We start from the raw sequence: 25,174 nt of genomic DNA, 5'->3' as shown, positions 1-25,174 counted from the left end.
TGACCTTTGTTGTCCAGTAAAATAAATCAAGTGCTGAGCCAAACACCAATGTTCTCGAATGTTTGCAAGTTTGTTGTGGACCACCTGATACCGCCAAAGGTCCACAGACCACCTCTGCACTACCTGATCTGCACTATGCTACGGACTTCAACATCAGCTGAAAATGCTGCCCAAAGCTTAACTTCTATGCACAAATCAGACCCATGAGGCTAAGCAGAATTCTCAGCTGCTCTTCTCTGTGGATTTCCCTTCCTCTGGAGATTCACCCAAACTTGAGCTAGTGTGCTTTTTCTTTAAACAGTCCAATTTTTTATATTTTTATTATTGAATTGGGCTATGGTGGCAAGGACAGGGCAGAGCATAACCAGTGCCAAATCTTTGGAACGGTGGACTACATATAGAACACAATAAACACAGAAATAAAGACATATTTCAAAAAGAGAAAAAGAATAACTGCCACTCCTTGTTGAAATATAGACCTTTATTATCAGAGCAGTACAAACCTGTGTGCAAGGTGATGTAACAAAAGGAGTTTGCAAAACTCTGGAATCAGGCCTGCTATCCAGCAATTTGCTCATTTCCTACAAAACCATACAGCATGGCTAAGTTGCAACATGGCAAGCTATCCAACTTAAGTCTTGAAAACCCCAACTGAAGACGTGTTGGCGCCAGCTCCCTTTAGGTGAGCCTCTGACTGGAGACTGGCTTGGTGGAGAGTTGCAACAAACCTTGGCCCCACGTTGGGGAACCTGAAGGGCAAGCGCACATCTTGTGCACCTAAAGATATCCTGCGTTGAAAGTTTGCTCCTGCAAACACGTTTCCCTCCCTAGAGGTAACTCGGTTATTTCTAGCCAAGGTCACCAAGATCCTGTGATTACACAGGAAGGCGTACAGGAAGGCATGTTAATGCAGGAAAAGGGATGATTCCCGGGAGTAAAAAAGCAGGGGTATTTAATCTGTATCCCACTGGCTGTTCTCCCAACCCCACCCATCCACTGGCTTTTTTTACCTGTTATATTCAAAAAAGGTCTGGTTTGGGTCAAAGCAGTGAACGGGGGTTCTAGGTGCATGTGCAAGTGGGCTCCCCGGCTGCTTCTCTCCTGCCCCAGCATTCCTGTTCTTCAGCAAACAAAAGAGTTGGGAACTTGCGTTTGCCAATGTACCTTCTTGTTCTGCCCTAAACAAGCCAAAGGACAATCCAGGCCTTCGTTTGGGGAAACATCCACCTCCCCTCCCTTTCTGTGTTTCCATCTGCCCATTTCAGCAGCAGCTCATCTGCATCATGACCCATAGCATCGTATCTGTGGCCTGGGATGGGCCAGGAATGAGGGTTTCAAGAGGTTCCAGTACAAGGCCTGACTTATGGTAGCTTCTGGGGGGATGGAACAGGGTTGAGAGAGGCTCGGATAAGGAGGTGGAATTGCCAGGAGGTGCAGGGCACGCTCTGTAGCTGTTACAGTGGCCCCCAGACCCCACTTAAGTGGGCAGAAGAGAGCTTTTCTACACAACTCACTCAGTGGGTGGGTGGGTGGGGAGTGATAAATACACCCACCTGTGCCTTACTCTTACTTGACATGCTTATGAGTAGATAAAGAGGTATGTTACATCTGCACATACACAGAGCCAGGGGAAGTGCATCCTGTTTCACTGCTTAGGCAAAATGGGAAATGCTGCCTGACCCCGCTGCCGCTGCCACTATACCTGCTCCTGCCGCTGCTCGCTGTGCCACCAGTATGTCTCCTACTGCATCTGTCACTGGCGGAGAAGCAGCACTGCCATTGGCACTGATTTCAGGCAAGATCACACTGATTCGGGGTGAGATATTGCCCCAAATAGATGTGATTTTGCCTGAAATGGGCAGTGCTTCTCTGCTGCTGGCAGAGGTGGTAGGATGCCACTTTGGGGGCTTTTGCTGCCTAAGGCAGCGGCCTCATCCTCCCTAATAGCTGGGCGGGCTCTGCACAGAGCTTCCACCTGACTATCTCATTCAATCCTCCATGAACTTATCTATTTTTTAAAAAGCCATCTAAGCTGGTGATCTCTAGACTCCTTCTTTCGCCTCCATAATCCCTCTAGTCTACACAGTTGTGAGGCCGTAAAAAATAAAAGGATAACGTTTATAAGGGGTCACAGTAGTAGTTATGCCCTCTGTATCTGGCCACCTTTTCTTTCTGCTTCTTGAAGAGTTTGCACAATTCAAAAGCCTGCAGATCCCACATCAGCCATTACACATCTTATAAGAAGATGCAGAACAAGTTTTATAATGCTGTCCTTTCAGATGATCCTTTAAAGCGAAGGATGGGATGGCAACTAAACCCTTTCATGACTTGATTAACATTCCTGAGGTTGTTAAGGATTTTCATTAACCTGATCCAGTGGTTTTCAAACTTTTCCATTACATGGGAAATCCCTTCCCATTAATGGATACATCCTTTTATCATCCAAGTGTTATGCTATGTTCTCTGAGGGAGGGCAACCTCCTAGAGAGGTTGGAAAATCCCCGTTTGGGAACACAAGGGTGATATATTATTTAGATCTGCAAGAACTGCAACCACCTGTCAGTTCTCATTTCCAGAGTGCTTTGCACATAGTGAAGATTCTGGGTTCTCCCCTCCCCCCTATTGCTTCTTAACATAATGTGCCGTGTCCATACATGTGCTGGGTTACTAGAACTGCCTCTTGAGCTCTAGAGAAGGGGATTCTGGTCTGCCCCATCTTTTCAAGCAGAACATGATCAAATAGGTCAAATGGGGCAGCTCTGGTTAGACCTCAGTAGTTTATACTGCAGGTAGGGGAATTAAATGCTTTGAAAATGAAAACATCCCAAGGATTCCAGGGATGGGGAACCTGTGCACCTCCAAACGTTGTGGGCTGGGGCTGATGGGAGCTGGAGTCCCACAACCTCTGGTGTTGTAACCAAAGTGCGTCCCGTTGATGTTTATTGGCATAACTCACTGCTTTCAGCGGGTCTACTCTGAGTAGAACTTAGTTGGATACATCCATTGGAGGGCCATCAGCTATCCACCCATGATGTATGCAGAAACTCTAGTATGTCAAGGAGAAGGCCAGGTGAGAGCCCTTTCCTATGACATTGGAGAGGTTTCTTTTTTTAAAAAAAAAAAGTATGGAAGCATTTAAGCATGCAATTCCCACTCCTACCCCCGCCCACTAGAAAGATGAAATGGAACAGGCAGCCAAAAGCTGTACCCCCTTGACCACCCAAATGGCACGAACTGGTTCTTAGGCCAATATTTATTGGCCACTGCAGTTCTCTCATATGCGCATTTGGAGGTGATGGTGGAAGAAGAAGAAGAAGAAGAAGAAGAAGAAGAAGAAGAGGAGGAGGAGTTTGGATTTGATATCCCGCCTTTCACTCCCTTTAAGGAGTCTCAAAGCGGCTAACATTCTCCTTTCCCTTCCTCCCCCACAACAAACACTCTGTGAGGTGAGTGGGGCTGAGAGACTTCAGAGAAGTGTGACTGGCCCAAGGTCACCCAGCAACTGCATGTGGAGGAGCGGAGACGCGAACCCGGTTCCCCAGATTACGAGACTACCGCTCTTAACCACTACATCACACTGGATCAGCAAAACTTCCTAGAAAATAGGGTGAGGAATGTACCTTTCAACCAGACAGGAAGAGGGCAGAAAGGCGTATGGTTGGCAGTCCGGCTGCCTAGTTAGTGATGCTTAAATCTGTATGTTTCTTTAGTATCTGATTATGAGCAAGGAATAGGCACGGCCTTCCTAGGATGCCTCAGGTGGTAGGTTTTTTTTTTGGGGGGGGGGTCAATAAGAGCAGCAGAGTGGGAGACAGACACATCAGACTTATGGGGGGAACATTTCCTGCAGAAACCCCACAGAATCCAGTGGGGAATCTACAAAAGCAGCAGGAGACACAACACATCCTAATGTGTAGAACACACCTCATGAGCAAATGCTTCAGGCTGAGCCTAGACTGTAAGTCACCCTGCCTAGAGAAATTCTTACGAGAACTAGGTAGGGCTTGGAGAAAGACTGGCATGGCAAATCCCACTAAATTCAGACAACCCATGTAACATAAGAACCCACCTTCTTGTGCCTGGGCCTGCAGCGCAAGGTGAAAGTGACCCAGAAACTAGAGGATGTAAGAAGGCTTAGACAAGGCTTCCTCTTTTCCCTGCTTTTGTGCTGCAAGAGATCACAGTCAAGGAGTGAGCACCCACCAGATGGAGTTTTGGATGTACAACTTCTCCATCTGTGTGGACAATCCCCAGGGAAGAGAGGACCAACCTATCGGAGCCAAACAATCAAACAGAGACGCGATTGGCTTATAACTGTGCCACTTGGGGAAGGAGAGGCGTGTGACGCAGGGTACCGCCGCTATCTGCAAGCAGAATCTTAGAGCAAGATACGTAAAGTGCAGCCGGTTGCGGAGCCAAAAGGAAAGAAGAGATCCGCGTCATCGCTTTGCATACGTTCTGCCAGTGCTTTTATTCATGCCTCCTCGTGGGGTGGGGATCTTGCTGCCAACCGATGGGGAGCGAAGCTTCATGCCCGTCGGCCCGGATCGGTTGAGAGGTGCTCCGACAGGCCTGCCTGAAAATTTGGGGTGGGGGAGAAGAGTGTTTGAGTTTAGACAGAGATGAAAGCAGGCGCCGTTGCAGGATACGCCTCATTCACAATGCACTCTCGTTCATGCCTGCGGGGCTGAGTATACAACCCCAGGTTCCCCAGTTGAGTGTGGAGATGTGTCTCCCACACAAAATATACACACATCCTTAGATTCTCAGCTTCCCACCGTTTTTTTTACAAAAGGGACACCTGTAGGTGTCCGGATGCTGGAAGAAAGCCGCCTCGTGCTCTGGAGAGGCAAACAGACACCACCCCGCTGCCTAAGCGTCATCTGTGTGAAACCAACAATGGAGGCCGTACCGGCAACTGGCTGCATTGGCATGCTCTTGTTCAAGGACTGGGTCCGTCTCAGGTTCATGCGGCAGCCGTCTCTGCCCATGAGGTGCACCTTCCAGGCCTACGGGGAAAGGAAGGAGGGGAGAAGGTCAAAAAGGGATCAGGTCTTTCACACAGATAATGAAATCAAGCAGGTAGGGAAGAGATGCAGCATGTAAGGTGAAGATCCTGGAAAAAAGAGCCCTGCTGGATGAAACCAAAGGAGCATCCAGCCTAGCACCCAGTCAGATGTCTCTGGGAAATGGATAGGCAGGGAGTAAGTGCAATAGCCTCCCCACACCCAGGGATTTGGGACTGCATTGTGTCTAATATTAGTCAAAGGGCACGGTCACAATGACTAGGGATCATTGACTGCCTTAGCCTCCTCTATGAGTCTACCCCGCCTTTAAAGCCAGGACAGTTAGGGTCCATCTCTGCATCTTCCGGCAGCCAACACCACTGTCTAACTGTGCAATGTGTGAAAGAGTCGGGGTCCCTGCTTTCTGCGGCAGCTACGCTGCTCTCGTGACATCTACCTCTGGCCCACCTTGCAGGGTGGTTGGGAAGATAAAAGGGGGCCGGGAGAGAAGCACCTATGGGGAAAGGGCAGGATAAAATGGACACAAATCAAGCAGCTGGAGCCAAATAGGAAGATGAATTCATCCCAGAGAGATGCTATAGCTGCATCGAGAGCACTTCTGTGGAACTGCCCACTATGCTTGTTTCACACTGCCTTGCTGCTGTGCCAAGCTGCTAATACAATAAGACAGCAAGGCAAGGTGCTATGCAATTCTAGTTTGGTGAGCCGGACTTCATCTGGTCAACCAGGACTGGAGGATAACCCTTCTTGTAAGGTCAACCCTTCCTTTCCCTCTCTTTAAGCAGCGACTGGCCGAGCTAAGGGCGATGGCTCTCACCTCCTCTCCTGGCGTGAAATTCTCATGGCACAACGGACAGTGATTGGCCACTTTTTCAGGCTTGGCAGCTGGAAAGAGGAGAAAGCAGAGAGATGTCATTGCAGACCGCATGTCCCAATCTCATGCTGGCTTCGGCTGATGGGAGTCCAAAATGTCTGGAGAGGGCCTGGTTGGCGGAGGCCGCTGTGCCCGCTCCCTGCCAGCCCACCCAGAGCCCTGCTCTTCCTTACGGTTGCAGGCCTTTCCCTTGACATGCCGGGGCAGCTCGTCCTTCGGCAGGGCTTCGCAGCAGCGCGGACACTTGTCAAAGTTGTCCTTTTTGTCGCACTCTGTCAGCAGGTGCTCTGTCAGGCTGGCAATCTCAACCACCTGGAAGGGGACCGTCCACAGTCTGAGGCAAGAGCCAAATGTTTTTTTTCTCTCTCTTTTTTTTTAAATTTTACTTATAATTTTCAGATTTATACATTTCAATAATTTCACAGTCATTTTAACATTTCAAAACTTGGCTTCCTTTCCTCTCTTTCTGTGGTTCCCTAAATTTATTTTTAATATCTTCTGCATACAGTTTCCAAATTAACTTAATTTGTTCATTTATTCATCTACTTTAAATATATACTCTTATGAAATTGCAGGTTATTACAATAATCCTGCCAATGTTCTCATCTGTTTACAATTTATCTGTAAATATTTAATAAACCATTTCCATTATTTTATAAGAAGTTTGTTATCTTGATTTCTAATTTTTCTGGTAAGTTTTGCCATTTCTGCATATTCCATAAGTTTTTGTATCCATTCTTCCTTTGCTGGGACTTCTACTTCTTTCCATTTTTGGGCAAGTAACATTCTTGCCGCTGTAGTAGCATACATGAATAAGATTCTATACAGTTTGGGTAGTTCTGTCCCTATAATTCCCCAAAGAGCCAAATGTTTCTCATGCCAAAGCCCTAATTGTTAGCACCTGGGATTAAGGGTGCAAGTGTGGGTAGGCAGGGGCTCAGCCCTTTCACACCCCGCCACCTAATCACATCTCTGGTCTGGATGCCACCTCTTCTGCTGTTGTACAGGGGAGAGAGAGAGCGCATTGGCTGGAGTGAACCCACATTCTATGGGATGAACTCAGATACAGGATCAGAGGTTGCTCACCTTTCTGGGCCAGTAAGCATATTTTGGAGTTTTGAGAATGTGCTGCAGGCCCCAGTTCCAAAACAGCTGCAAGACAGGGGCATGGCATGACACAAAATGACTGCCACATCTAGGGCAGCAAAGATAAGACAGGACCACAACATGCTGCACCAAAGGGGAGCCATGTCTCTCTCCAACCTTTCCCAGATCTCTGGGCTGTTACTGCAGGGCTCACCAACACAGTCCCTGCTGTGGCACACATCCAAGGTCCCCTCAAAAATGCACAACACGTGTTCATGGCAGGGGCTCACCTGTTTGCAGAACTCGCACCTTGTCAGCATTGGGCAACGTTTCCAGTAGTGGAGATCCAGGCCTTCCTCCGTGAAGGATTCGTCTCTCTCCCCACAGAAGATGCAGAGGCTGGAGTTGGGGAAGAGCAACGAGGGCAGAGGTCAAGGCAGAGGGATTGCAGGGCCTCCAGCACCCTGGTTTGCTTTAGAATGAGGGGCTCAGGGCATATCTACGTCTTGCATGTCCCACTCTGTGGTCCAAATCTCTCTTCCTACCACTGAGCTGTGTTAAGGAGGCACCTGCAGGGTGGTTTATGGCAAAGAATGCAAGCTGGACAAGCTAATGCATTGGCAGTCGGCCTATACAAATGCAAACGACTTTTGCCTAATGTACAATGAACACAGGATTTGAATCTGGGGTGCAGAATATAAAGAGGGATGCAGGGCCACCACTAGTTCTGCTGAGAAGCCAGGCTTCTGCTTCAGTCTCATCACTTGGCGGCAGCTATTCCATTGTTGTTGTTGTTGTTGTTTAGTCGTTTAGTCGTGTCCGACTCTTCGTGACCCCATGGACCAGAGCATGCCAGGCACTCCTGTCTTCCACTGCCTCCTGCAGTTTGGTCAGGCTCATGTTTGTAGCTTCGAGAACACCGTCCAACCATCTCGTCCTCTGTCGTCCCCTTCTCCTTGTGCCCTCAATCTTTCCCAACATCAGGGTCTTTTCCAGGGAGTCTTCTCTTCTCATGAGGTGGCCAAAGTATTGGAGTCTCAGCTTCAGGATCTGTCCTTCCAGCGAGCACTCAGGACTGATTTCCTGAAGAATGGATACGTTTGATCTTCTTGCAGTCCATGGGACTCTCAAGAGTCTCCTCCAGCACCAACATTCAAAAGCATCAATTCTTCGGCGATCAGCCTTCTTTATGGTCCAGCTCTCACTTCCCTACATCACTACTGGGAAAACCATGGCTTTAACTATACGGACCTTTGTTGGCAAGGTGATGTCTCTGCTTTTTAAGATACTGTCTAGGTTTGCCATCGCCTTTCTCCTAAGGAGCAGGCGTCTTTTGATTTAATGGCTGTTCCATTAGGCTGCAGCAGAGGATGGAAGCAGGGCAATGTCACTGACACCCAGCTAAGAGGCCAGCAGCTCCCCCTCCTTGAGCTCATTAGGAGGACTTGTGACTATGAACTTGCACTCATGTTTGCTTATTCCATTCTCCCACCCAACCCATTTTCATCTCATGCTTTTAGATTTTAAGTCTATGAGAGCAGGAACAGTAGTGATCTGCAAGGTGCTCTGGGTGCTCTTCCTGGTTGAAGAGTCGGATAAATTCAATAATAATAATAATAATAATAATAATAATAATAATAATAATAATAATATTTTTTTAAAAAAACAAAACAGACAGATCTGAAGGGCTATTCAAAAACAGTGTTTACTCCTGAAACGGTGATCAGCGCAGGAAATAATGACAAAGTACTTTTTTAAAAATCCAGCCAAAAGACGGGCAGTTCTGACTTATTCAACCCAATTTATCTGTTCTGGAACTAACTGCTCACTGATATTTTTCTTACTTACTTGTCGAGGTAATTTGCAACTGAAGTGTGATCATCTGGAGTGTCTGCTTTTGGAGGCTGTGGGGCTTTTTTCAAGAACTCGGCTTAAAAAGAAGGAAATAAAGGGAAGGCGGAGGGAAAGAAAAAAGAAATGAAATGAAATGAACCAGTGTTGAAACATATTTCCTGGTGAAAAAGGACACTTTGTGGGGAGGGGTTAGTGGAGGATGCATTAGGACAGCCTTTCCCAACCCAGGGTTCCCAGATGTTTCTGGAACTACAATTCCCATCATCCCTGACAAACTGGGCCATGCTGGATGAGGCCGATGGGAGTCCAGCGACATCTGGAAACCCAAGGTTGCAAAAGGCTAGCTTAGGGCATCCCTCACAGCAGTGCACCTGGTGGGAGTGTGTGTGTCACATCTTCTAAGCACTGCAGAGTGCAATGTATTTTATTGCTGGGAAGAATACAACACTTTCATCAGCCTTGCCCACTATTGTTGAAGGCAAAAGGGCACTTGCTGGCAGATGAGAGAATATGCCACATTGGAAAAGGAGAAACTGAAATGAGCCTCCAATGTTGCAGCAATGCCTCTCCCGGCTACAGAGGGCAAACAAGGCAGTATCTGTGCAAAAGGATAAAGTAAGAATAAAATAAAAGTTGCTTGTATGGAAGGCAGGAATTTCACCTGCTCCTGAGTTACCTGAGTGAGGAATTTGGATGCCCCCACCCTCTTCCTTAGAAGACACCGCATAGACTACAGTAACTTGGAATTCTGTTCCATCACTTAAAATACTCTTAACATGTAACTAATGTGTATCCCCACTAAGATCTGTTTACAGAACTCATAGCTTTCTGACTTCTTCTGACTCATGGCAAACCAAGACTCAAGATGAACTGAATATGCAGTTTTACAAATACGATTTATAAAAGGCATGTACTATGAGAGGATATTGGGTTTTTAAAAATGTGCCTACCTTGAGCCTTGGACTTCTGAAAATCATTCTCTTTCTCCTGAAGAAGAAAAGTAGAATAAATTAAAAACAAAAATGTAAACGGAATCACAAACAGTACATTCTTACACTTGTTTATACAGAAGCCAGCCTCAAGTTCAGGGAGACTTGCTCCCAGGTAAGTGCTTATGCAGCAGGGAACCTTGATGCCTTTGGGACTCCACCTCCCATCAATCTCAGCCAGCATGGCCAGGCATGATGGGAGTTGGACTCCAGAAACATCTGGAGCATCACAGATCAGTCCCCTCTCTCCAGCCGAAATCCTTTTCTTTGTTCAGCAACCGAGGAATTGAAGAAGAAATCTGGTTAATAACAATGAATTAAAAGGAAGTAGAAGGATGTGGCTGAAGCCTTAGCAGAAGCCCAATGTTTGACAGTTGGCATATCTGGTAAAAGACATGTTCCTAAATGCAGAAAGCCACAGGCTCAGTCCCTGCCCTTTCCAGCCACAAAAGATATTAAATAACAAATCCCTCTGCTTGAGACCACAAAGAGCTATTGCTGTCGTGAGGCAGAGTTTGATTCAGAAATGGGTTTGCATGGAACCCTCCGCTAAAACAGAGGGAAAACCTATGTTTCTACAGCACTTTGCACTTGACTTTCTTGGGATGTTGGGTGATTGGCAGGTGTGTCGCCCTGCCCAAGTGTCATTTTTTTTGCCCACAAGGCTGATCCTGATAAGGATGGTGGCCCGTGGAGTCAAAAAGGTTCCCACCCCAGGTCTATACCAACTGACAGTGGCTCTCCAGGGTTTCAGATGGGGGTCTTTCCCAGCCCTACTTGGGCATATTGAGGAATGACCTTCTGCATGCAATTCACTTGGGCTTCAGTTCTTCCCCAAAGTTAAATAATGGAAACCACTGGATAAGAAAGTTTTGGGCTGGCCTTGTCTGGCTCAGTTTAAGGAAGCATGATGTTGCTTATTTGAGGCTTTCAAAGATCTCAATGATGCAACAATCCTGGAGGAGAGAGGTTGTTATATTTTTGCATTGGTAGGATATTCAGTTTTTAAATGTTTGATGTTTTGTTGTGTTTTTATATATGCTGTATGCCACCAACCAGCTTCCGGTAGTACCTGAGGCACCACAAAAGCAGCTTGACTAGGAAGGGACAGTGGTACCCATACACATTCAGTCTGCAATGGTGGAAGAGTTATACTATTTCAAAAGGCAGGGAGAGAGAATGAAAGAAATGTTCTATGAATTCCTTCTATCCATAAGGATAAAGCAACGGAAGAGCATTTAAAGACCTTTGGTGGCCATCTGATACCTTTACAGCCTGAGCTTCCGTCTGCATGTCCTTCAGAGCTGCCAGCTGACCTTGCAACACTTTGATCTCGTCTTTCTTTTGCTTTTCAGCTTCGTCGGTAGCCGTCTTTCTCTGCGCCTGTCAAAACACACACAGTTGAAGGTTGCTGGGTTTGGGGCCCGAGTCACCAACAACACTGGCCTGGTTGTTTTCTGGAACTAGGATTCTGCGAGTTCCCAGCTTACACAGCATCAAAAAAAGAAAAGGAGGAACACTGAGCAAAGACAGGGATAATGTCTGAATGCACCTGTCTACCAACCTGCAGAATTTACTCAAGCAGAGAGCAGAGACAGAAGCCAATGGTGACACAGCCACAAGATGAAAGCTGCTGCCTTCAAGGCTGTTTTCCAAGAGGGATTTGACAAATTCATGGAGAACAGGTTGTTTAGTTCCAAGAGTATACCTATGGATACAGTGGTGCCCCGCAAGACGAACGCCTCGCAAGACGGAAAACCCGCTAGACGAAAGGGTTTTCCGTTTTGGAGGCGCTTCGCAAAACAAATTTCCCTATGGGCTTGCTTCGCAAGACGAAATGTCTTGCGAGTTCCTGCGGGGTTTCCCCCCTCCCCCCCCCTTTCCTAAGCCGCTAAACCGCTTATCAGCTGATCCGCTGATAAGCCGCTTATCAGCTGATCCGCTAAAAGCCGCTAAACCGCTAATAGCGCTAATCCACTAAGCTGTCAATGGGCTTGCTTCACAAGACGAAAAAACCGCTATACGAAGAGCCTCACGGAACGGATTAATTTCGTCTTGCGAGGCACCACTGTACCTGGCATCGCCAATGAACAGTGGGAGCAGGAGGCCTGCTTCCTCTATGGCTTGCTACCTGGAGACATCTGGTTGGTCATTGTGGATGATGAACCAGATGGCATTTTGGTCTGATCCAGCAAGGATCACTTTGCCTTCCTGATGGGTTGAGCCTGACACACAGAAGAGCGTAACAGCTTGCTGGATCAGGCCAATGGCCCATCTAGTCCAACATACTGTTCTCACAGGGGCCAACCTGTAGGAAACTGGCAAGCAGGATCCTGGCACAAGAGCACTCTCCCTTCCTGTGGTTTTCAGCAACTGGCCATCGTTTTCCTGCCTCAGTCAGCACAGCCCCTATGAAAACCACAAGACCTGAAAAAAGTTGCATTTCTTACCCTCATTTCAGCTTCTGTGAGTCTGCCGTCTATTTTAGCAAACCCATCAAAAAGCGTCTTGTACAGAATGTTCTTGCGTGTGTTGGCATCATCAGGAGGAAGGTAATCCAGGATGACGGCTCGGTGCTGCCGATACATATCCAGGATGATCCGGAGGGCTGTTTCCCGGACCTCATATACTCGATGCTCCAGAGCTCCCGTTGCAAACTAAGGGTGAAGAAAACATGCAATCATTTTGTGAGTCTTATGGAGGTGGTTTAAGTGTACATTCGATGTCCTGAAAAACAAGGGGGAAAATAGGTTCTACAGGTTTCCAGTGTGTTAGAAAAAAGCTGGCTGTGCAGGGTGCTAGTGGCTAATGCCTGCAACATCAACAACACACCTCCCACCTCCAAAGAAGTTTTTCTAAGTGATTTTACTGAGAAGGAAAGAGAGTGGGGTATGATTGTATGGGCACAATTGCAGAGTTTGTGCTGCACCTAGAGCAAGCGGCTTCATTAAGAATGTAGGAAGCCATCTTAGACAGATTCAGAAACCACTGCCGAGATGACCAGCAGAATCCGAGACCTGGGAGAGGAGAGGGTTGAAGAAGATTGGAAGAAATTTAAGATGTATTTGCAAAAATACTGTAATTTGGTTGAATGTTAAGAAGGATGCTAGATCATAAATAATTGAGCACCACTAAACTAGACGGAATTGGGATGACAAGTGAGAAATATAAACCTTCTGGAGATCTATTAGATTATATTTAAATGAACGGGGCATAAGAACTTAAACAAGATGATAAATTGCTGGTAAAAATTTACAATGATGTAAGTGGGAGCGGGAAACGCGAGGGAGTCCAAAGAAGTTATGAAACTATGTTACGATACATGTTATATTGTTTATTATTTTTACACTTGTATTTAAAAATTTTAATAAAAAAAAATTAAAAAAAAATTCAGAAACCACTGGCAGCTCAGCTCCTTACCCGCATGACGTTATCGACAGTAAAACCGGTGTTATCCGTCCCCATATCTTTCAGCAAGCGTTCCACTAATTCCACCTGGCTCATTGCAAGATGTGTAGGGAAATTTGGCTTCACAGGCTGCACCAGGTGAGCAGGTATAATCTGAAGAGGCTTCACTTCGTTACAGAGGGCCATTTCCTAGAGGGGGATGGAAAAGACACAGCACGCTCGGGTCAGCGGTTAATATGCGGCCCAGAAAGGCACGACTCTGCAAAACTGAGAACTGCCCTCCCAAGTCCTGCAAGATTCAGCAGCGGTTTGAGCCTTACAGGTTTTACTTCAGACCTACACAAAGAAGAGGAGTATTTTGTAGTGACATAGATACACACAGTTGTTCCATACCTGTCAGCAATCACGCCACAGCATTCTGCACTAACTTGCAGCTTCCAGATCATGCGCAAGTGAAGCCCCCCAGAGAGCGCATTGCAGTAATGCAGTTGAAATGATCAATGCATGAACCTTGAATGTCATGTGTTCAGGCAAACACTTGCATGCAGCTGCAAGTCTTTGTGTATTGACTAGACTGACCTGGATGAAGTTGGCAGCCGCTACACGAAGGCGGGCAGAGGAGTCCCCCGTCCTGGAGAGAAGGTTGGGGAAGGTCCTTTCCACGCAGTAAGTGGTCTCTTGCTTCCCAAGTTTATGCTTGGGGATGTACTGTGTGATGATCATCTTTAGGAGCTTTAAGGAAGCTTGAAAAACCTACCAGAAGGAAACCATCAAGGTGGTTAAAACAGGAACTGTGGTCAAAAGGGAGAGAAATTTCGATTGCATGGGGCTGCTGCGTGTGGAAACCTTTAAAACCATCTGAAACTGGGAGTCACTGAACCCCGCCGCTGAGTTCCCACACATTCTCATTTAGAAGATATAGAGGAGGGCATTCACAGGGATGTTAGACCCGAGCCCCCCGATATTGCTCACCGAGGAGACTATGTCTTTTATGGCTCTCACTATGAGGAAGATGGCGCCCCGAAGGAGGTTCTTCAGGTCATCCTTTGGCGTGTTTGTGGATACTTCCGTCATCTTTTTGTATATGGCGAGCAACGAGTCTTCGCGGTAGGACCATGTCTTGGAATAGGCCCCTGCAACCTGGCAAAAGGGGAATGTTCAGGAGCTGGAACAGCCCAGATCTGCACAAAAGCCGACACCTGTCATTCTTTCATCAGGAAGAGCCTGGCCAGTACTGCTGCAGGGGAGAGACGGCTGGAGCCACCAGGGGCAAGTGATTCCACCTGCCTTGCCCCACTCCCCTTTAAAGGAGGCGCTGCTGTTTAAGTTCTTATTCTTGCTCTCCACTAATGTTTTTTTTTAAAAAAATTACTCTGTTGCCTTTATGGCAGGAAAATGAACGCATGTTAACACTTCTGAAATGTTACGATTTAGTTTGATTTTTATGGTATTGCACTATATTTTGACTCGTAGGTTTGCATTTGCATTTATATTGCTTGTGAGCTCTCTTGGGATGTCTTCCTCGGCCAAAAGGCAGCATATAAATAAATAAATTCATAAATATCACATGCTGGCATGGCACGCTGAGGAACAAAACCCAGGATGAGTTTATGCAGCTAGGAGCAGGGTTGACTCTCAGTACTACCCCCAGGTTACCTGTATCAAGCTGGAAAGAGCCCCAGAAGCCAGATCAAGAGGCCTGGGTAGCTGATTTTGGCTCAAATAGGAAAAAAAATCAATTCAATTTTCTTTGTACCACCTGCACCACTCATCCAGGGCTCCATCCTGTAATGTGCAAGGGTACTCTTTGTACATGAAAGTAATGTGCTTGCCCTGCCATTACTAAGCTACATTTACGAGGTCTTTACCAGGCCTTCCCCAAACACTTCAATGGCTGAGCTGGCCTCCCTCAGAGCTTTCTCGGTCAGCGGCTCTGGCTCTCCGACGACGCCACTTCTCGGGGTGTCCCCAGGGTCCTCCTCGTTCATCTCAGGGTCCAAGTAGGGAAAGCCTTCCTCCTGCTGCTTACGAATAGTCGGGAGGGGCCTCTCATCGTAAGGCAAGAATTCAACCTAGCAGAGAGAGACAGAGAGAGGGGGAGAGGGAGAGGGAGAAGACACTGTTTTTTACAAAGTACTAGCTCAATACTGTATACACTGACTGGCAGCAGCTCTCCAGTCTTTCAGGCAGGGGGCATTCCAAGCTCTACTTGATGCCACTGAGGACTGAACCTGGGGCTTTCTGCATGCAAAGCAGATGCTCCGTCACTCAGCTGTAGCCCTTCCCTTGCTTCACTAGCCATGGGAGCACAGAACTAGTACAAAAATGGTGATCTGGTCCAACATCCCCCTTGCAAAGAAATGTTGGAAAATTGGGTCCAATTAAGGAAACAGAGTAAGGGGTTCACATGGGGTTAAGACAGATAGAGTGAGGGACCTCCAGCTTCCTAGACTTTCCCTGTACCTTCATCTCTATGCTGACTTCTCTATTGCTTTGTTATTTGAACTCATACATCTTAGGTTGCTCCGTGTTTTGCAACTTCCTCCTCACCCTGTTCTCTCAGACCTCAAGATGAGAAGTCACTTAGACCTATCCTCTGAGAACAAAGGACCAAGCACGGCTGCCTTTGTCTTCTCTAGGACGATAAACTTTTCTACCCAAGCTACGTACTTCCTACAATTCCTGTGTTATTTTTCTGACTCTGAAGGCATCGCTGCACCTCAACTGGGAAGCATTCAGCAGCCCAAAGGGATCCCCAGCCCTAGATGGTTTACAGAAACTGCAACCAATGAGTCCAGCTGAACTGAAAGCAGGCACAATTGCTCTCCGCCCTCAGAACAAAGCAGGAAGATAAAGAGGCCACAGAAATATCCAGTGTCAGCTGTGTGCAGAAGGGCATTAATCTGCAGGACACATGGAAAACTAGGCTTACGTTGATCTTTGGAAAAGCCTCAGTGGAGATGGGGGCCTGGGCGGCGGGAGGAGAGATGGCCTGAGCTGCAATGGGCTCTGGAGAAGGAGCTTCTGGTGGCTTTTCAGGAGGCAGCGGCTCAGGGCTCTCCGCTTCGGTTTTGTCCCACCGGGGCGAAAGCAGAGGCCTTTTCTGCTGGGGAGAAGCAGTGGGATAAGCCACAGGTTCCAGAGGCAAGTCGGGAGGCCGCCGGATCTGAGAGAACGAGAGGGAGAAGAAAAGTACATCAAGAGAGATTTTGCCATGCAGCAATTTTGAGAAACACTTCCAGTTGTCCTGGGATGACAACTCACCCCATCATTCCTGGCCACTGGTCATGGGAGTCCAACAGTATCTGGGGCCATGCCTGTTATACTGCTTCCCAACATACAGTAAAGCTTTTCTGCAATGGGAGCTGACTTCAGTGACTTCCCAAACCTCCCTCAATACTTCTGAACTGCATGGCAGGAAGAGCTGGGCAAGGTCAATCTCATCCCTGTCTTGTACTGCTAGGGACGTTGCTCACCAACAGATCCGGGTCGAGGAGATTGTGCAGCTCCAGCTGCTGATACACTTTGAGGCGGTACTCCTCCATCTGCTGCTTCTTCTGCTTGGCAAGGTCATAGTCCTCCCGCTCAACGGCACAGCGCTTCTCCACTTCGTAGCGGCCCAGCCGCTCACCAACCTGGAAGAAGGGGGAGTTCAGAGGTCACTGCTGGAGCCTGGAATGGAACAATGGGCTTGCGAATTCTCTGCAGTGGACACAGCTTATCCCAAAGCCGAGAAGAGACAAGGAAGTTGCAGAACTTTCTTCTCTTACTGTCATGCTGGTATTAAGAGAGAGCTGGTGGGCTCTTTTGTAGTTTCCTTCAGATACATCTTCTTGGTCCCTCGAGGCTTGAAAAAAGAGTCAGCTCCCTAAACAGAAATACAGTGGTGCCCCGCAAGACGAAAAACTCGCTAGACAAAAGGGTTTTCCGTTTTTCGAGGTGCTTCGCAAGACGAACTTCCCTATGGGCTTGCTTCGCAAGACGAAAATGTCTTGCGAGTTCTTCCCCCTTTTTCTAAGCCGCTAAGCGCCGCTAATCCACTAAGCCGCTAATAGCCGCTAAACCGCTAATAGCGCTAATCTGCTAAGCCGCTAATAGCCATGCTTCGCAAGACGAAAAAACCGCAAGACGAAGAGACTCGCGGAACGAATTAATTTCGTCTTGCGAGGCACCACTGTAATATCTCTCCTAGATTTGACATTTCAGATCTTTAGAGAGAAAAGAAGGAAAGGTCCCAATCTTGAAAATCCTTCTGGAGGAATGTTGTCGAACTCCAGGTTGCATCCTGCATTAAGTCAGAGTAGACCTGCTGGAATGAATGGATATGACAAACTTAGGTCCATTAGTTTCAAGGGGTCTTCTATGAGTAGGACGAATGAAGACTCCTTGAAACTAATGGACCTAAGTTGGTCATATCCATTCATTCCAACAGGTCTAGTCTGACTTAATGCAACTCTGTTTCTTGGCCCACCTTCCAAGGAGGCTGAAACTCCTAGCACAGGAAGGTTCTGGGGGATAGTTGCCTCTTCACCCCTCCTGCATAAACTCTACAGGTGAAGGAAAAAACTCTTTTTCAAAGAGGAAGAAATGAATGTGGAGGGCCTGAGGGGAAAAGGGCTCTTGTTTGGCTGTTGCATTTATTAGTTTATGGGGGCTGCGCCTAAACAAGGGCGGCAAAGAGCCCAGTGGAACCAACTGATTTATTTTTGGCAGAGGTGAGGAACCTTTGGTTCCTCCAGAGGTTGTTGGGCTCCAACTGCCATCAGCCCTGGTCAGCATGGCCAATGGTCAGGGTTGAGGACGGGAGTTGTGCAACAACATCTGCAGGGCCACTGGTGCTCTTCATCAGGCGCAGGGTGTGCAATCCTCAGCGAGCAGGGAGATGTACATGATTACGAGTAACCGCTGACACTCCGCAAAAACCTCTGCTGCAAATAATAAAATCAGTTGGCTGTGTGTGGCCCTTCCCTACCGTGCTCTGGCCCTACCTTCTGCAGGTCTGCAATAGCTTGCTTGAGTTTCTTGGCATGGTCGTAATGCTCCTGGCGCACCGCTTCGTGCTTTTTCTCATCCAACTTGCGGATGATCTGCGCCACCTCTGGATCTTGGTACATGTCAAAAGCCAGGTCATCCAGTGGTGAAATCAAATCTGGCTTCCTGGGAATGAGAGGGATAACAGGGACTTAGGGGAGCTGTTTAAGACACAGGATTTTATTTTATTTTTTTCATTTGCAAGGGGATGGGGGAAATGAAACTCTGGCTGACATCTAGGACACAATGCAAGGCAGCTTCCTATGTTTCCGAGTCAGGCCACTGGTCCTTCACTGACTGACAGAGGCTCTCCCAGGATTCAGGCAATAAGTTTCTTCCAGCCCCACCTGGAGTTGATGGGTTATTATTTATATATTTTAAAATGTATTTATGTACTGTTAAATCATAAAAAATATATCAAAGTGGTTTAAAACATTAAAAAGATTAAAACCAAACAATAAACGCATTTTAAAAAGCTAAGAACAACTTAAAAGCAAAAAGAAGTTCTTAAAAAACAAGCATCAATAAACCATTGTGGAAGGATGAACTCTTTTCTGCCTGAAGAGGCCTGGCGGAATAGAAAAGCTTTCAACTTGAACTTGGGACCTTCTGCTGTACTACTGAGCTGTGGCTCTTCATCATCCTTACCCGGTGTATGTTCCATCCAAGGCCGAGTCATCTGGGTTGTTCCCAAGGTAATGGTCGATCAGCTTCTCTCTAGAAGACTTCAGAAAGATAAAATCAGGGGGCATCCCACAAATCAAGCCTATGTCCAGGAATGGCAAGTGGTACCCTTCTAACGCTATGTATGATATAATAGATCCTATATACATATATTCTATTAATCTTTACTTGTTTTTTAATTATTGCTTTTTCCCTATGTTTTTAGCTGTTTCTACTACAGCTGTAAGCTGCCTTGAATCCCTGTGCATAGGCTCTCTCTCCTTTGCTTTTGTTACATGAATAATGAGAGAAGGAACCTATCAGGTTGTGATTCCCAGCAACCAATCTTGATCTTAGGTGTGCCACGGTTTTGCTCTTTGTCTGAACCAGCAGACTGCAGCTTGCACCCGCCCTCTAAAAACCAGGACTGGAAACCAAACCTGGCTTGGCATTACGACTGAACCACCCCCCTAACCGAAGGTAAAGGTGTTCCAGGGTTTCCCTCAGCTCATTACTTCATACACTCACATGATTAGTGTCATTGCTGGCATCTGCAGGCTCTCCAATGATATTTATCGCTACAAGAGCAACCTAAAAGGAAAAGGAAAAATGGGCAGGCTTCCTTCTATGCCTTTTAAAAGAAGTGAAATTCTGCAGCAGGGAAAGCTCAGTGCTGTGACATAAATAATCAATGCAAATTGGGCCTATTCCTGCTATTTTTACCTATTTTGCACATTTTTGTCTGGTTTTGCAATAGGGCAAAGAGACCCACCCCCAGAAGATAGCAATCTGGTTTAAATGGCTCAGCTCTACCTACACAGGCTGGCAGTAGGGGGTCTTTGCTAGCCCTATCTGGAAATATTGGTGAATTGAAACTAGGACCTTCTGCATGGAAAGCAGATGTTCCACCGCTGAGCTACAGTGCCATCTCCACCCCCAAGCTCTTGAAAACTTATTCATCCAACCCCTGGGTCCTAAGATTCCTTTAGGACAGGGCTGGGGAATCTGTGGCCTGACAGATGTTGCAGGATAATAATCAATGGCCGCAACCTCAGAATCTCTGGATCGAGCACACTGCATTTCCAGCACCCTTGATTCGGTGAAGCAAGGGTGCTGGAGATGTAGAAATGCCTTCTTTCGTTCTTCCTCATACTATCAGAATTCCTAAAGTGTTTTCAGTTTTTGTTCCCTGTCGGCTAAAAGTCATTTCTTTCCCCCCCAATGCATTCTCCAGTGTATTGACTTGATGTTATTACAGTTCCTTTCTCATCTTTTTGCAAAGCTCACATCCAAGGCCGTCAACAATAGAACTGTACACAATAAAAGCATACGCCCCACTGGTGAGAGATAATCTAGACAAAAGGGAGGCTGAGTGCTATTGTGTGTTTTATTTACAGTCATACCTCGGGTTACAGACACTTCGGGTTGTGTGATTTCGGGTTGCGCAGTGCCGAACCCGGAAGTACCGGAACAGGTTACTTCCGGGTTTCAGGGCTTGTGCATGCGCATAAGCGCTAAATCGCGCTTTGCGTATAAGCGCCGAATCGTGCCCCGCGTGTGTGCAGATGCGCCGCTGCGGGGTTGCGAATGTGCTTCCCGCACGGATCACATTCGCAACCCGAGCATCCACTGTATTGCCATGGATTTGAATAGCGAAATAACACCATCATGCTTTTTCATAATGATGACACTGAACTCCTAAAATCTGAAGAGAAGTCCTGAGTCCTTTGAAAGTCTGGCTGCCAGTATTTTAAAAACTAGTTCTGCAAAAGTTGCCATCTCAGGTGTTGTGACCTCATGAGATCCTCCTCATCACAGATTTTGGAGTGGGCAACAGGCAGGTGGGGGTTCCCATGCAATCCTGAGGATGTTTACTCAAAAATAAACCCCACTGTATTCAGTGGGGTTTACTTCCAGGTAAGTGTGCAAGGCAGTGCACTTTTAGTCAGACAACACTCAATGGGTCAAGCATGTCCTGCTGAAAAGAGGTTGGGTGGAGGCCTTGTGTGAGGGCAAGCATTAGCCATGAGAGCTGTGCAGAAAAGCTGGGATCTGCAAACAAAACAGCAACTGTCCCCCAAACAGAGAAACAAAAACCTCACAGCTACTTCAAAAGCTGTGCCTTCCTTGGGTGGAGATTCATTTTTCAGAAAGACGAGTAAAACATGAAGTACCCCCTCAGCCTTTTGGTTCATTTTACCTGACTGTACAGGTTGTACCTATTGACATAGTTTTTGTGGAACGTCAACTTTAGGTATTGGCCAACAGCATCTACGTAGACGGATTTCAGTTCTCGCGCCTTGTAGCCAGTTTTCTCATTATTTGAGAGAGACACATAACTGCAAGGGGTGGGTGGAGGAAAAAAAAGACAATATTATACGTGATCACAGTAGAGAAGAAAAAATACATATTATATGCGATCACATTTAAAGCATCAAGGACAGACATCCTGGTACTGACATGTGAATTGTGCACCCCAAAATCAAAACATGGCGAGTGCAAGACTTTATTCTCTGAAAAAAGATGTGCCTGAAATTAACAGCAGCAGAAAACAAACTTGCTCTGTATGGTACAGCCCTGCTAGAAAGGCTTCTTATCCTGAATCCAGATGGTCCCCCCAACACCTGCCTTGTGATCAGAACCCTAAACCAAGAGTGAAGAAAATGGAACTAACTTGTGTGAGCTTGTGTGTGCTTCCACGGGCTTACTTGGGCTGTGCAAGAAACACTGATCCCCTGAATGGATATGGCTTATTAGAAAACCCTGTAAGAATCCATGCAGTGTCCCTGCTGCTTCTGCCCAGAAGAAGCTCACCAACTCCTCTACCTTCAGAAACAACTTGCTTGCCCCAAGCAAATGAGGAACTGAGGCCTGGCTCATGTTGCAGAGAGGGGAGACTTACCCTAGCCTTCGGAACCTCTCTGATTTGTATGGTGCAAAATATTCAGGCAGGTTCTCGCTGATGTAGAATTCAATCTTGCTAGAAATCATGTACTGGTGAGCCAGCAACTGCAGTTTTCGAATCCTACATCGCTCCACCATCTGAAGGACGATTTCTTGGGGATACTGGCAGAGCCTGGAATGAAAGAAACATCCCAAGTGCTTCAGCACCCCAAGCCAAAGTTCTTATGTTCCCGGCTCCTAAGTAATCATTCCCTTCCCCCCATGCAGCTCAACTGTGATGGACAGAAACTACGCTCTTAAAATCAAAGGCGAGGGCCTCAGGATTCTAGCAAGGCCCCATCCAGAGGTGCCAGGGAAACTGCATGCAACCCACAAGCCTGACAACCCACAACCTGACAAAGTGCTTCCTAAAATTTCTGTCACTTACAGTACCTTGGTGACCTCCAGCCATTGATGGTTGGGGCGTGGACCATCAGTTCTTTCGCACTGAAGCCATCCTCATGCCCTGATGAACTTACAACAATAAACCCAATCTTGTGCGGCATCCTGCCCTCTTGAACTAACTGGAAAAAAAGAAATATGCTTTATAATTATAAGTATTTTTGCATGGCATAGAGAAAGTGGTTAGAGATTCCCCCTCCCTCCTCCCGTAGCACTAGAACTCAGGTGCATCCAATGAAGCTGAATGCTGGAAAATTCAGGTCAGATCAAAGAAAAGTTATTCACACATCATGTAGTTACAAACTACGGAGCTCGCTTCCACAGGACGCAGAGGTAGCCACTGACTTGTGGGTGGATTTAAAATATAAGATAAAACTTACAGAGGATAAGTCTACGAAATATTATGAATGGCTACTAGCCATTAGGGCTATGCTTTGCTGTCATTGTCAGAGGCACCATGCCTCTGAACCCTAGCTGCTAGAAACCACAGGAGAGTGCTCCTGTGTTTGGTCCTGCTTGCAGGTTTCTTACAGACATCTGTGAGATCAGGATGCTGGACTAGATGTGTCATTGGCTTTTTCCAGCAGGCTCTTCTTATTTTCTTAAAAATAATTCAACATTCTTTTAGAGTAAGACATGCAAAATTATGGATTTTTAACAATTGAAGTTTGAAATTATATTCTGCAAGTTAAGAATGCAAGAGCACCACTGCCGGATGAGACCAAAGGTCCACATGGTCAAGCACTTTGGTCAACAGTTGCCTCTCAGAATCCCAGCAGCACAAGACAAGCTCGCAGGCTATCAGGAAGCATCAGGCTAGCCAATTTGGGGTGTGGACGCTGAGTTAGAAGAGCCTTTGCTCTGACTCGGCAAGGTTCGTCTTACATTCTTATGAATGTTTAGATAAACTAATAAAGGATAAAGCATAGTCAACTGACCCTCAAAGGCAGATCTTGTGGGTAGACAGTTCCATAGGCTAACAATGTAAAGCTTGAATACGTTTTAAAAGAAAAAGTTCCTCAAGGGTACAAAACGTGGCTTCTGGATTTCCAGATTGATTGGAAATAACTTGCCATGGAGCACGGATGATAAACATCTGTGACCTCCCCTAGATATTGTTCCATCACTTTGGTCATGCTGACTGCTGGGAGTCCAACAGCATCTGGGCAGCCACAGGCTCTTATATGACTTGCCCACCCATTATATGAGTATCGTAAGTTCTTAATCGCTGTCGCACCTGTGAGCTGCTTTTTGCATTTCTGGGAGGCAAATAATGTTGAAACATGCCAGGAAGGCATAAACCATGAGGCAGTGTGGCGTAGTGGCCAGAGTGTCAGACTAGGACCTGGGAGAGACCAGGATTCAAATCTCCACACTTGGCCATGAAGCTCCCAGGGTAACCTTGGTGAGGGAGGAGGCAGTTGCTGCCTCTCAGCCTAACCCACCTCACAAGGCTGCTGTAGGGTTAGCAGGGGGGAAAGGAGACCCATAAGCCCGGGTTCAAATCCCCACTCATTCATTGGCTGTGCATGAAGCTCCCTGGAAGTTGCCCCGGACACTTAGCCACTGCCTCTCAGCCTAGCCTACCTCGCAGGGTTGATGTGGGGACCAAATGAGGAGGGGGGGGGAAACCTTGAGCTCCTTGGAGGGGGAAAATGTGGGATATAAATGCAATGAAATAAATATATAAATGCCCACCCACATTTCACCTCCAACCCTCTATTATGGTCGCCTCCCACCCCCCCACCTAAGGATGAGGGAGGGGCTGACACCTTCCTCCCCCTCGCCAAAAGGGAGGGGAGGGGATCCGAAGGGGAGCAGGAGGCGCGGCCTTCCCTCCCCGCCCCTCTTCGCTTTGTCTCTCTCTTCCATTCTTCCTACCTACTTTATTCCGGCTCCATCACTAGGGCCACTGCTCTCCTAGCAACCACTTGGACGCTACTGCGCAGGCGCGAGCCGAGCGGCGGGGCGGAGACTAAAAAGAGATCAAGGCTATCCGAGGAAGTCGACGCGCCAAACGGAAGTTCCGGTGAAAAACAATGGCACGCGGCCATTGGGCTCGCCAGCAAGCGCGGTCTCGCTCTCTTTCGCGCGGCGGCGCTCTGCCCTTTCGCCTCTTTACTGCTTCGCACCCTTTCCGCCCCTGCGCTGTTGGGTAGAGGAAGGTGCTGCGGGAACATAGAACTAATAATAATAATAATAATAAACAAATCAGTTATGGTAATGTACTCATTTTATTTATTTAGAACCATTTATATCCCGCTATTCATTTTTTAATCAAATTTCTAAGGGTGTACACAGTCTAACAATCAACACACGCACACATTCACACATACACGAAAGGCTTCAGTTTTGGAGACAATCCTCGCTTCAGAGCAAGGACTCAGGCTAAAAAAAATACTGTATACTAATCTAGCAGAAGTCCGCCCCCACCTTTTGCTGGAGGGGAAGGAATGGGGAGAAATCAAGCCCCAAATACTACGTAAGGAAAGTAACATTTTCAGTGGCAGCAAATTATTATTATTGTTGTTGTTGTTGTTGTTATTATATTTATACCCCGCCCTCCCCAGCCAAGGCCGGGCTCAGAGCGGCTTACAAGCAATAATAAAAACAAGTTGAATGATTACAACTTAAAAACAAAATTAAAATACAACATTAAAATATTGAAACAATATTAAAATAGAAACCAACTATCGATATCAAATTCATAGGGACCTGAGTTATTAGCTGTCTGCTCTTAAACCTGCTCATTTTTTTTACATGTTTCTCAAGCAGCAGCAATGATATTCTTTGAGACATTTTAAGTGCAAAGCATGTTCTCTAGTGCTTTGGTATGGGTGTTCGTTGTCAACATAGGAACAACAAAAAAAGAGCCTGCTGGAGCAAGCCAGTGGCCC

The 25,174-nt window shown here is 46.8% G+C and overlaps 2 protein-coding genes across 3 annotated transcripts in view; both read right to left on the bottom strand.

Moving 5' to 3' along the window:
* The window catches only part of ZNF362 (zinc finger protein 362), a 209,924-nt gene that overhangs the window by 50,142 nt on the left and 134,608 nt on the right, over window positions 1-25,174 (bottom strand). The gene's annotated exons all lie outside the window — the stretch shown is intronic.
* Window positions 3,118-24,318, bottom strand: CEP104 (centrosomal protein 104). Of its 2 annotated transcripts, none has more exons than XM_081870897.1 (22): window positions 24,163-24,318; window positions 22,269-22,399; window positions 21,835-22,008; window positions 21,133-21,271; window positions 19,461-19,523; window positions 18,918-18,994; window positions 18,227-18,395; window positions 16,715-16,873; window positions 16,171-16,404; window positions 15,107-15,310; window positions 14,211-14,378; window positions 13,818-13,991; window positions 13,251-13,427; window positions 12,281-12,487; window positions 11,097-11,213; window positions 9,792-9,828; window positions 8,836-8,917; window positions 7,278-7,386; window positions 6,075-6,213; window positions 5,845-5,912; window positions 4,913-5,009; window positions 3,118-4,576 (listed from the first exon to the last, which is right to left on the bottom strand). In XM_081870897.1, the coding sequence occupies exons 2-22, from the start codon at window positions 22,379-22,381 to the stop codon at window positions 4,440-4,442; spliced, it is 2,844 nt and encodes a 947-aa protein (XP_081727023.1). In that variant the 5' UTR covers window positions 22,382-22,399; window positions 24,163-24,318; the 3' UTR covers window positions 3,118-4,439. The 2 variants fall into 2 exon arrangements, with proteins under 2 accessions (XP_081727023.1, XP_081727022.1); XM_081870896.1 differs by having other exon boundaries at window positions 24,159-24,314.

This window comes from Podarcis erhardii (assembly GCF_964252035.2).
Source record: "Podarcis erhardii genome assembly, chromosome: 7".
In the NCBI taxonomy this organism is placed as follows: Eukaryota; Metazoa; Chordata; class Lepidosauria; order Squamata; family Lacertidae; genus Podarcis; species Podarcis erhardii.
The sequence above is the reverse complement of the archived record's forward strand: the minus strand, read 5'-3'. Positions and strand labels throughout refer to the sequence as shown.

What these genes read in the sequence shown, in the direction of transcription:
- CEP104 (XM_081870897.1), bottom strand. Translation starts at nt 22,381, where the DNA reads ATGCCGCACAAGATTGGGTTTATTGTTGTAAGTTCATCAGGGCATGAG. An exon ending in CGGCTGCCAACTTCATCCAG is followed by an intron (nt 13,428 to 13,817) that starts GTCAGTCTAGTC and finishes ATCCCCCTCTAG; the next exon opens with GAAATGGCCCTCTGTAACGA. An exon ending in CTGTCGATAACGTCATGCGG is followed by an intron (nt 12,488 to 13,250) that starts GTAAGGAGCTGA and finishes CTTCACCCTTAG; the next exon opens with TTTGCAACGGGAGCTCTGGA.